General features: G+C 36.9%; 1 protein-coding gene across 2 annotated transcripts in view; it reads left to right on the top strand.

Annotated features, from left to right (window-relative positions):
• The window catches only part of LOC109098498 (ataxin-7-like), a 32,143-nt gene extending 19,844 nt beyond the window's left edge, over nt 1-12,299 (top strand). For both annotated transcript variants that reach the window (XM_042766252.1, XM_042766253.1), the window contains 9 exons: nt 3,692-3,914; nt 4,058-4,335; nt 4,486-4,568; nt 5,850-6,118; nt 6,279-6,471; nt 7,068-7,189; nt 7,277-8,163; nt 9,719-9,861; nt 9,963-12,299. In XM_042766252.1, the coding sequence (XP_042622186.1) occupies nt 3,692-3,914; nt 4,058-4,335; nt 4,486-4,568; nt 5,850-6,118; nt 6,279-6,471; nt 7,068-7,189; nt 7,277-8,163; nt 9,719-9,861; nt 9,963-9,980 (2,216 nt within the window). In that variant the 3' untranslated portion in view covers nt 9,981-12,299. The remainder of the gene's footprint in view (nt 1-3,691; nt 3,915-4,057; nt 4,336-4,485; nt 4,569-5,849; nt 6,119-6,278; nt 6,472-7,067; nt 7,190-7,276; nt 8,164-9,718; nt 9,862-9,962) is intronic.
• The last annotated feature ends 732 nt before the right edge of the window (nt 12,300-13,031 follow it).

Genomic DNA, 13,031 nt, shown 5'->3' with positions numbered 1-13,031 from the left:
CCCACCTCTGCTCACCCTCAACTATCATAGCATGAAGAGGGAAGAACACAAGCCTTTGATACCCACTGCCAGAGTTCTGTTTACTATCCTCAAGTTAATATTTGATGTGCTCTTTTTAGTTGGCACGTCTGTGCTGTTTTATCCAATCTAGATCATGTAAAACCTCCCGTAAGACGTCAGAAGTTTTCGGGAATAAAAAATAAAATCACTCCCATTTCAACAAACCTGTGATCTGTATTTTGAGGAAAATTACTTACTTGAGGATTTTATTTATTTATTTTTGAGCCATTTAAAACTTGTCAGCAGTGGTTTAACACTATAGCATTTGTTTTAGCACATGAATGTGACAAATTCTTCTGCCAAAATGCTCAAATTTGAACATTTTTACAAATTTCAAGAAAGTGCTGTTAATCGTATGGTTGTATTGTGGGAGAGAACACTTAATGGAGCTAGGATCTTTTTCTTATGCACTGAAATCTGTTGAAATTTTATTCTTGTTTTGATTTTGAAAATGCTTGGCCCAGATAAGGTCTTGCTTTGTTCCAGCTCTGAACATAATAATTAAGCTTGAACGAAAGTCTCCATTACCAGATGCTGAATCAATTTGTTTTTTTAACATACTGTAGTGATAGTAGCTGTTCACTTGGACTCATTATTTCAGCATTGACCACAAGGGGGAGCCAAAATGTCTTTAAATCCCAGTGGCAAATTATTTGGTGCTTTTTGCATGCTGTAAAGTAGAGCAACAGAAAGAATGAACGAATAAATAAATGAATACAAAAAAAAAAAATCTAAAACTTTTCTTATGTGAAGTGCATATGGCTGTTTTAATTGGCTAAATATTTTGTCTGCATATGCTGTGTGTTTGAAAGTGAAGGAGCCACATTTTATTCTGTGTTACTCTAACATGCATCTAGCTTGGTTTGCTTTGAGTCTGCAGAGCCACATCCAATGAAATGCAAAACGCCTTAGGTTTAAGTTTTGTTATTAACAACATTTTGTCTGCCATTCAATGATATTGTATTGCCTTTAGATCTTCTGCGCCTAATATTAAAGTTGTAGCAATATGGTGTATTCATTTTCCATTACTGTCACAGTTCAAAACATAATTACAACATTTTATTTCAGAATAATTTAAATTGTTTTAAAATTAATCAAACTTAAAAATGTACCAATTCTTTAAAAAAGTAGTCTCATTTTTCTTTTAAAATTTGTAGCATATATGCAGAATTATTTTTTTTTACTTTTTTTGTCATTTAGCATCTTCCTAATATGTGGATATGTTAGTTAGTCTCTCAAAGCAACATGTTTGGTGTACATAAACATCCATGAACCATTAATGACACTGTGCACCTGTTGCCAGGCTATCTGAACCCAAAATGAAACTGTTACTTGATTGGAAGATTTCCTGTGGCCATAACTGAATCCAAAAACATGTCACAGGACTGAGAATTTGTGCAGATTGTGAAAGTTTCAGCCCTCTCTCGAGAGCCAAAACATGTTGACATCAGTGCGCTTGACGCTCTGTTCAGCTTCCAGATCAGTTTTTCAGGACCGCATTGATGTTTTAATATTCCACAGTATGATCTGTTTATTGCACTCAGACTGAGCCAGTTCTGCTGTTTTTTTTTTTTGTTTTTGTTGTTTTGTTTTGTTTTTTGTTTAAGAGATCATCATTACACAATCACACAAATGTTATGAACACTGGGACTCTTTTATTCTAGAAACTGAAAGATTAATGAGCAGATTTACTACACAGACCATGAAACTTTTAAATGCTCAAGTGCTTGACTAATAGCGTAGGGAAGAATCTAGTTCTGGCAAGTGCTTATCCAAGATGAGGATTAATAAATCATAATGAGCTGAAACAAGCTGTGGTACTAAGGAATATGTATTGCAAACAAAATATGAATCTGCAGTCAGAAAGTTAAATAAATTTTAAAAGTGATTTCTAAGAAGATTGGCCTTAGTAACAATTTAAAGTCATATTATATATGTGTGAGTGTGTGTGTGTGTGTGTGTGTGTGTGTGTGTGTGTGTGTGTGTGTGTGTGTGTGTATTTAAATCTTGCCATCATTTCTATTGAGTGGTTTAGATCTGCTTGTTGAACACTTGCATGTTAAACACTTTGGAGGAGACATTTGCTCAGTTATTATTAGTATTTTATTACCTTCTTAAATAGGAAATACATTTGTATCCTCTTGTGTGATACAAATCAGTTTAAAATGGTCTCAAAACATCCCCTGTGCTTGAATTGACCAACCGACTGTATATCATCTTTCACTTTACTAAATTATGCTTCTGTGGATGTTGCTGGATTCTGCAGTCACACTGCACCTCAGTTGATTAGAGCAGGATGCACACATATATGTTATAGAATGCATTTTAGAAATATATTTTTTACTATTGGAAAATGACATCACTGATGAAAGATCGTGACAAATCAATAATAATTTTTTTTGTTAACTATTTTAGACACATAAAAAGTTTTGAAGAGATGCTGGCTTCTTGATTTGTTCTCAATTATCAAAAAGAGCTTAAAATGGTACATTTCTACACTGTGCTTTTGTCCACACTGATCATCCTCCTTTTGCACAAGGCTCTTGTTTTTATGTTGGTAGTTCCTTGAGGTCATTTGTCAGGTTGCAGTATTTGGTGTTCAGTTTCCTTACAATAATCCCAGATTGCTTTTCAACATGGGGCGGAACGATATTGCAGATTGTTTTGGTGTAATTGGGGCTTTGTTGATTGGGCCTTTGGTTACTCAAACTGCTGTTGGCTCACTTTCTCAGAGCAGCGCCAACAACCCAGCAAATAGCTGCAAGCGTCTGTGTGGAATAAATAAGTCAAGGATTTCTTCCTGGTGTCCTTCATTTATTTTTATTTTGTGTGTGTGTTTTTGCTGTAGTTTTATCAGCACAGATAAACAAAGGCGAGACATCAGACTAATATGTGTGTGGGTGTGTGTGTTTGCCCCCAGTTTGCTGGAGGGCTTAGTTTCGAATGCTAGGCCGGAGCAGCAGGACTGTGTGTGTGTGTGTGTGTATGTGTGTGTGTGTGTTGTTGACAGGCAAGTACAGAGAGACCAGAGCGTTTGTTAGTGCAGCACAGCGGTTCACTCATTTGGCTAAATGCTGTTGCACATTCGTGTCTTGTAATTACTACTGAGAGAAAGCAAATGTGTGTATTTAGAAGCGGAGAGTGTCTGTATGTGTGTCTGTCTAAGTAATAATCGTCTTAGCTTAACTGCAGGTTTGGTCAGCTTCCCATTAAAATAGATGTCTTGGACAAAATGCAAAGCCAGATGAAGATTTTTGTAGTCCAAAACTCTGTCAGTCCTCAAAAGTTAAGCAATTGATTGCCATTTGCATTTTTTTTAAACTGAAACTCAAAAGAAAGTTTGTCATTTATGATGTTACATATCAGTTCCATTATGTTACATATTAGTGTTATTATAATTAACTGGGAAAAAACGAAATTACATATAAAAATTGTACATAGTTTTTTAAAAAATTATACCAGTTATCAACTTTGGCAGCCTTAAAACATTAAACTAATTAATTAATCAATTTACCAGTGATTGAAAAAAAATAATCTGAATAAAAATGTAAAAATTGTTTGTTTATTTACTTTTACCATCACCATTTTGAGCATTCAAAGAGTAAAACTTTGCAAATATCTTGCCCCTCAGAGAGAAGACACAGCTCCAGCAGCAAGCCCCCATCTGCTGCGTTTCCAAACTCTAGAATTAAGAGCAGCCTTGGGGGTGGAGTTGGGGTCGGGGCTGTCGGTGGAAGCACACCTGCACGCCCCACCATTGCAAACAGCAGCTCCCAAACTAAAGACTTAAGACCAACCAAAGAGAAGCTGACTCACTGGAAGCATCACTTCCCCTATAGGGTGCCGCAAGAGAGGTGTGTATGTGTGTTTGATGGAGTGTAAGTGAATTAATGGATAAATGTGATAAGCAGCCCATTTTTGCGTAATACATAAGATGTAATCTGAAATACATCCACATTTGGTACAATATAAGACTCTTTATTTCTCTGCCTCCCAGTCCCATCCCTGCAGTTAAAGGAGAGAAGACCCATCAGAAGGTGGAACCTTCACCCAAACTTCCCCATGTGCTCGCCTCTTCTTCCACTTCCTCCTCTTCCTCCAATACTGTGAGCACCTCTCCCTTGAAGTCAGGCCTTAACTTCCCCTCCATACCAAAGGCTCCACAGCTGGCCCCTGGGCAGATCCCCAATGGAAAGGGCCACCACCTCTTACCCCAAGACAAGAAACAAGACAGCAGCAGTGCTAGTAGCAGAAGACCCTTGTACAAGAGACAAGGTGAATGCTAATACTCACTCTATATACTTTCACTCTATATTTATGTTATATATCACAGAAAATGATATATTAAATAAATAAATAAATAAAAAAAAATTCTTGAACTTTTTTTTAACTGTGTGTTCTGTTCTGTTATTTTCCTTTAATCAGAGCGAGAGTTTAATCCAGATATCCATTGTGGGGTTATGGATATGACAGCACGTAAGCCATGCACAAGATCCTTAACATGCAAGGTATGCCACCTTCTACACTTTGAAATATGTTTTTAGTTGGAATTAGGAATGCACTTTGGATATTTTGGTCCTTACAAATAGGAAGTTATTATGTTATTTCCAATAATCAGTATTAAAAAAATCAGTAACACTTTACAATAAGGTTCATTAGTTAACATTGGTTAACTGCTTTAGTTAAAATGAACTAAGAATGAACACTACTTCTACAGCATTTATTAATCTTAGTTGATGTTGATTCCAACATTTAGTAATGCATTATTAAAATCTAAAGTTGTGCTTGTTCACATTAGTTAATGCACTGTGAATTAACATGAACTAATGGTGAACAACTGTATTTCCATAATTTTTTTTATTGTTTGTTCATGCTAGTTAATACATTAACTAACATTAACTAATAGAACCTTATTGTAAAGTGTTACCAAAAAATCATTGAGACTAAAGATTCAAGTGTCAGACTTTGTCAGATGTTTTAAATCAGACTTAAAACCTGGCAAAATGAACAAGCCTAGATGTTGTACCGCATTTTATTTATTTATTTTTTGAGTATTGCCCTAATAATATAACAATATAGTGTTAATAATACAACAAAAATAGTAAGCTCTGATATTTTACTTGATTTTTGAATTATCATCCTAATATAATAATATAGCAATATAGCATTAATACAAATAAATAAATAAAGAAATATACACACACACACACACACACACACACACATACAACACGCATATGTGTGTATAATGTGTGTGTGTATGTATCTTGAGTTTTTTATTTTTGTTATTTTGTAATATAGCAATATAGCATCAATAACATAGCAAAAATAATAAGCTTAAATATTATATTGTATCTCATGTATTTTTTGTTGTTGTTGCTGAATATCGGCATAATATAATATTGCAATATAGAATTAATAATACAGCAAATAATAAGCTTAAATATTATATTGTATCTTTATTTTGAAAATATAATATTGCAATATAGAATTAATAATACAGCAAAATATTCGGTTGAGATTGCATTTTATTTTTGAATTTGGTTCTAATATAATAATATACCAATATAACATTAATATTATACCAAAAAAAAGTTCAAATATTATCCCAGATTTATTTAATTTCTAAATATCCTCTTAAACAGAATTATCCTGGCCCATATTACAATATGGTCACCAGTGTATTTTTCAGACCTAGGATGTCCCTAATGTTCAAATTTCTTTGAATATGTGAACCAATCATTTAATTGTTTGACTGAACTGTTAAATATTCCCCCATTTGACCACAGACACATTCCATGAGCCAGAGGAGGGCGGTGCTCGGGCGGCGGCAACACTTTGACAAGCTGCTTGCTGAGCACAAGAGCAAAGCACGGGATAAGGAGCTGCAGTTCAGGTTGGACCCCTCGCACCCAGCACCCCCTCTCAGGGACCCTCACCCTCCCCCCTCCCGCCTCTCACAAGACCTTCACCCGGTCTCCCATGGCAATGGCACTGCCGATGCCACCAAGCCTTTGCCCCTCAGCAAACCCAAACCTCATAACTCTGGGCTTCCACGGTGAGTTGCTTCCTCCTGCCACACTATTTACTCTAAACCGGCTTCCTTTTGATTCATTCACCAAATTTATTATAGATCTCCAGTTGTTTTTTTTTGTTTGTTCTTTGTTCCGGTCGTTGATAACCAGGGCAAAGGTTAAGGTGCTTTTCTGTATCTTCAGACTCAACAGCAGTAACTCTCACAGTGGAGGAAACCCAGCCATGGCACACGACCAGGCCCACCACTCTCACTCGGCCCCTGTCAGTACCGAGACCAGCCGCCTCTCCAGCGACGAAGGAGAGAACGAGGAGAGAGAGGAGGCCACGGAGAAACTGGACTGCCATTATTCAGGTTACCACCCACAACCAGCTGTTGTAAGTACAAGAAACCCTGTGATCTTAAAGTGTTAGGGAGTTATTTTATTTTATTATATATATATATATATTTTTTTTTTGAAGTAGTGAATTTCTCAAACTGAAGTGCCTGCTTAGAAAGTCACTTGCATTTATTTCCAGTTTTTGAATCACTAAGCTGTTTTAAAACGAGTTTAAATGAATATCCATGACCTCATTTGAATCCAATTTTGTGGCAAGCCACCCTCTTTAAAGTGGGTTTCATTTTGAGTCTGCCCTGATCTGAAACCCTGAAGAGGATGTTCAGTACCATGTACCAATGTAAGAATTTTTTTTAACAAAATGAGATTTAGGATTACTTATAAATGTCCTTTAATTTTTCTCTGACAGAATTCTGCACATTTCTTTGTGAAATTGAAATCTATCAAATAATAAAACTAACCTTAAAATTTTAACAAATCCCAATTCAAATAAATTAATAAATAATACAAACAAAAGAAGTCTCTTCATATAAAAAAAAAAAAAAAAAAAACTGAGGCTTTGCCTGTGCTCTTTCTATTTAAAATCAGAGGCAACCATTGTATTTTAATGACCGTCTATGTTGTATCTCTCACCAGTACTGCACTTTTGGAAGTCGATTGTACGGTAGAGGTTGTTACGCGTTCGACCGGCGCTGGGATCAAGTACGTTGTACTCTCACCGCCATGTTGGACAAACATGTCAACTCACAAATGTGGAAGTAAGTGTGTGTGAGACCCTTCCCACAGCCAGCTGTTCTTCCATAAAACAGAATCCTAATTGTGATTTCTTGCATTTACTTTTGTAGGAAAATCCCTCTGGCGTCGGAGAACTCTGCAACAACACTGACAGCCTCTCACCGGACAAGCACAAACTCTCATTCTTCCTCATCCTCCTCCATTTCTGCAGGGTTTCTCAGCCTGTCCTCACCACCGCCTTATGACAGCAAGCCGGTCCTGTCATATGGCACCACCCTGAACGCCCGCTCTTCTCCGCAAGCCTCCGCCTCCGAGCAGCCCGCCTACAGTGGCGCTTCTAGACACGTGTCAGCCTCATCACCCCAGATGCCTTCAGCCCACTCGTCCTCGCTACCCTCATTGGGCTCCAACCGACCCCTCAAATCCCGATCTGGTACGAAGTCCTTTAAGGCTCGGGAGCCATCCTCCAGCCTAAGTAACTCTATCGTCAAGGGCAGTACTAACAGCAGTGTTAGCATCAGCGGTAGTGCGAGCGGTAGCCTCAGTTCGGGAAAGAAGCGGAAAAACAGTTCCCTGTTTACCACCCATAGCACTTACACCTCTGAATCCTCCTCCTCCTCATCTTTTAAGAAGAACTGTGCGATGAACTCCTCCAGTCTTGGTAGCGCCTACCACACCTCGCTCGCCTCCACCCCTTCTTCATCTTCATCGTCAACAACGTTGTCGTCATCCCACAGCGGGGTGTACAGTGTGGGGGTAAACTGCACCCCAGGCAGGGCCAACTCTTTGAGCTTGAAGCAGGAGTCGACAGGACGTGGCCCTCCCTCAGGCAGCCCGGCCGAGTCCATTAAACGCATGAGCGTGGTGATGAACAGCAGCGACTCCACCCTCTCCCTTGGGCCATTTGTTCACCAGAGCAGCGATCATCACGCAGATGCACGTCTGGAAGCAAAAAGGAGGAAGGGCTCACCTGGCTCAAGTAGCCTCAACAGCACAGGTGCATAAACCTTGTGTTTGGTTTTATTTATTTATTTTTATCCAGATTGCTGTTTCATTTTGGTTTTGATCTGGATTTGGTTTCATTTTAGTTCATTTCAGATTTCATTTGGTTTCTGTTTAATTTCATTTACATTTTAATCCAGTTTCTGTTTCATCCTGTTTTGGGTTCAGTTAGGGATCCAACAATACCATTTTTTCAGAAACCGATCCGAAACCGAAAATCATGAGTATCTGCCGATACTGATCCAGTCCAATACTAGCACAGTTTTTTTTTTTTTTTTAATAAATGTAGAATTTCTATACTTCTCTGTATTTACCTGATCGTCACTCTTTTGTGTGTTAAACACAGTCTACTACATATAGACAACTTAATTTTAATGAAAAATAACAAATGAAAAAAATATATAATCGTAATCTATGACAAAAATACTATTATAAACTTAGTGGATAATTCAGCAGCAAAAGATACTTTAGAAAAATCACTGGTGCACAATAATTTTCTAAAATCTAGTGAAATATTTTATTTACAAACAAGAGTGAGTAAGTCTAAAATCTGGTAAAATGTTACACATTGCTCTTTGTATTGTTGTAAAATACATTCATGAAAAAGAGGCATCCCTAGTTTCAGTCCAGTTTGTTTAATTTCAGTTAGTTGTAATTTGAGAATCTAATGTCACTTTGGTATTAATTCAGGTTCTGTTTCATTTCAATTTTTTATTTGGTTTAGATATGTACATTTTGGATTATTTTGAGTTTAACTTTGATCATTTAATTTTAGTTTAGTTTTAATATGTCTAATCTCATTTTAGCTTTAAGTTTCTGTTTCATTTCAGTTAATTTGGTTTCTGTTTTATTTCAGTTTTAATCTCATCAGTTTCTGTTTTGCTTTATTTTTAATATGATTTCAGATTCAAATGAGTTTCTTTGATCCAGTTTCTATTTAGTTTTAATCCAGGTTGGCTAATGCCTTTTTTTTTAGTATTAATCAATTCGATATTTAATTTGTTAATTTAATTTAATTTGCTTTGTTTAGATCTAGTTTAGTTTGATCTAGTTTCTATTTCATCTTATTTTGGTTTCAGTTTTTTTTTCATTCGGTCTAATAGTAATTTAGTCTAGTTTCCATTTCTATTCTGTTTCAGTTTAGTTTTAATTTGGTTTCTGATTCATTTTAATTTAGTTTTGATCCAGTTTATTTTCACTTGATTGTAGTGTAAATCCAGTTTCTATGTTATTTCAGTTTTACTTTGAACCGGTTACGTTTTCATTTCAGGTTAAATGAAATTTTGCTATTGTTTCATTTCAGTTGAGTTCTAATCAAGTTCTTGTTCAATTTCACTTTACCGCTCTTCAACGTTTACTTCAAAACTGAACAGTGATCATACAGAACAGTCAGGCTGACTAATCTCTTCTTCTGTATTCACATCATTATAGAAAGTCCAGAAACACTAGAAACCCAATTTAATTTGTAAACTTGGAATAATTATTATGTGCTGTTTGCTTGATTATAAAAAGTGCTGTCTCTTATTTACATTTTGCAATGACTTTGACAGCGTCTGGAGCAGGAGGGGGAGGGGGACAAGGTCCTGGCAGGCCCAAAATGTCCAAGTCTCCATCAATCAACAACATCCAGAGCAAGCATGCTCGCTCTATACCTGGACCACCAGGGCTCCCTAACAATTCACTCATACATCAGGTTAGTAACAGCATCCGATTCCTTCCTTTAGTTTAGAATGTAATGCTGTCTCTTTCCTCTCACACATTACATTTCTGTACTTGTGTGTGTGTTTCTCACAGCCAAAGGCTCGTCCCTGACACAGGTGTGGAGGCTCTGAGCGTGCTGAGCAGTAGGCTGGACCCAGAGCTCCCTCAGCCCCCTCATGCCACTCTGCACGAGGCCTTCTTTTTCTCTTACTCTTCCCACAATCCTCAGGGTGGAATGCATACTGGGTGGCCCATTGATGTCCTTCGTGGGGATTTCCTCCCAAAGCCATGCAGGGGCACTCTCCGGGGATAGGATAATAAGCCAGAGAGATATACTGTAGTTCTCCTGTCGGAGGTTATAATGAATCTATACAATGCACCATTGGGTACAAAGCCTGCTGTGTAGAGCACGAGCTGCCCAGCCTGAGCACTTGCGCTGGGGCCGGAAGGTACAGATTTTGGCTGGTGCGTAGCCTCACCAACACTACCAAGCATAGGAGGGATGTGAGATGCGAACAAGATAAATTGCTTTACCGATGTTCTTCTGTATGTTTGCTTGAGCGTGTGGACATATGGGAATACTGGAAACTGAAATCCTACTCAGCCTTGGAGGAAGTGTACAGGAGAAGAACATCCCTAAAGCAGACACACAATCAGCTTAAGTTAATCATACACATGATCTCTCACTGGAAGGCTGTATTAGATTAAACTACACTCACTGCAGATAGACATGACAGGAGTGGAGTTTCAACATGAGCAACCTAAACTTAAAGATTATGCAAACTAAACATTTTTTTAAGACCACATTTTGTTTACAGGTTAGCAAACAGAACAAACTATTTATCATATACCATTTTCCATTATTTTTTGAAAAAAAAAAAAAAAACATTTCATTTATTTTAGTTATTTATTTAGTTGTTTTAGGCTGTTTTATTGCAATTTCTTTTTTTTACTGAAAAATCCAACCCCAAATCAAGCTTGAACACCTCGCGTTAGTGAAAGCACTTGATTTATCCACCCTCCATGTTTATTTTGAATAATTTCAGGTTTATGTAAGTAGCCTAGCATGTCTTTACTGAATCTCAGAGCAACAGTCATCTCTCGAAGCTCCAAAAAACTCAAGACAATACTGTAATCCTCTTAAAAATCATAACTTGGACAATACAGATATTTAGTTTTAGGTACATTAAGGGCTCGATTCATTAAACCTTCTATCACGTGCAAAAATTGCTCCGGCAGGTGACGTTTCACCTCTTATAATTACCCTAAAAGAAGCATGTGCTGAAATCTTAATGTACTAAAATCTGCAGTCTCGCTGGAAAATGATTGTAGGAGAGTTTCCTGGTGAAGATGCCTTAGGTGTGGTATCGTTATGTGCCGTTTCAGTCTCAGAAAGGGGCTCGTGGCTAGCTGATGTTGAGCCATAGACCAACATTACAGACACACTATCATCTCAGCAATGGAGCAGACATCTATTTGACACTCAATACTGTGAGACACATATACAGTAGTCTGGCCAGCACCATCTCAACAAGTGAGACCTTATATCACGAATGAACGTTTCTGCATGGATCTGACACAAGCTTTTGTTCTTTGTGACCCTAAAGAGGTTAGTAGCTGGACATTCTGATTTAAATCTCATTTTTAATGTGGGTCTGTCAACTTAAAGGCAATAGATCCTTTTTTTGACTCGTTGATCTTTATGGGAGATGTTGAGCTGGATTTTGTTGTGTAAGTTGGGGCTTCTCTTTAAAACTCCTGTAAACTCCACTGATGTCAGTCAGCGAAGGTCGCTGAGAAGTAGAGCATGATTTTTTATTTTTATTTTTTTGTGTGTATTTTTTTTCCTTCGGCTTTTTCGTACACAAAACCGAATACAAATATTGAATTATCGCTATTTCAGAATACATATTTTGTTAAAGAATTGTACATATGGAGATGTATTTTTGCACAGGCATTTTCGTAACCGATTTTTGGTACAATTGAGATCATTATTATTTATTTAGTAAATGGAAACATTCTAAGATTATTAGAAGTGGTTCACTGCCAAGCCGATAATGCAATATGCCACTCTATCCGAACACAGCTACTTATTAATCACACACTGAGTTCCCCCGGACAGATTGTTGCCACAGTAGTGGGAAATCATTGTATTATTTTTTAGGTGTCAGTAGTGCTTCTTTTCCCTCATGGTTCCTCCCCATCTCAAACCAAGAGGTCAGAGAATGTGATCAAAATGGCCTGTTTAACTGTGCAAAAGATTTCTGGCTGGCTGATGTATTTTGTAGGACTTTTCTAACTGGGAGAGGGAACAAAACAGTTGCACGGTGCAAAATGTGCACCACTGTTGCCAAACGTTGTAATTGGATACACTGCTTTTTAATTACTTGTTCATTTGCTTTAAACGGACAAAAAAAAAAAAAAGAGAAAGTGCCTGAATTAGTTTCTCATCAACTGTTATTACGGCAGAGCTTTTTATTTCATGTATTCTTTTTTTTCACTGTACTTGAATGTTATATATAGGTTTAGAAACTTTTTAAACCTGCCTAGCAATCTCACACATCGCCCTTTTCCCCTTCAAGTAGAGCGCTAACTCTGATTGATGAAATGCATGGCAGAGGAGTAACACTTACTTGACAATGACATGAGAAAAGCTTCCGGTCTATCCCTTGTATTCTTTTATGACTACTTTTGATATTAGAAATGTTCAAAGCGAGAGGGATAGATATTTTGGTGGCTAAGTCGGTGATTTCAACCATTGTTTTAGGCAGATAAATGTACTGTTTACCTTGAAATTGTAACTCCAGTTTTCAGATAATGAAAGCTTTGTGAAGATGTTTGATTTAACACAACAGGTTTGGAATGTGAATCGAAGATAACAGTTTGCTTTTTGGGGAAGAAGCCTCTACATATAAACTTATGTACAAGTGTGTATAATTTGATTTTTTTTTTCTGTCTTTTTTTGTATACATATTCAAAAATCATTTGATCAGCTGGACTTTTGTGTGTTGGCTGCTATGTAATTCATGAACAAACACAGTAGGGTAGATTTACTTAATATTTAAAGAAAAGATTGTATAGTATATTTGTTTTGTAACAAGTTTCTGTAAATATAAAAAAAAATAATTTATACAGTTATTTATAAGAAAAATGTGTCAGACT

Source organism: Cyprinus carpio, chromosome A11, assembly GCF_018340385.1.
Source record: "Cyprinus carpio isolate SPL01 chromosome A11, ASM1834038v1, whole genome shotgun sequence".
In the NCBI taxonomy this organism is placed as follows: domain Eukaryota; kingdom Metazoa; phylum Chordata; class Actinopteri; order Cypriniformes; family Cyprinidae; genus Cyprinus; species Cyprinus carpio.
This window is presented reverse-complemented; position numbering and strand designations above follow the sequence as displayed.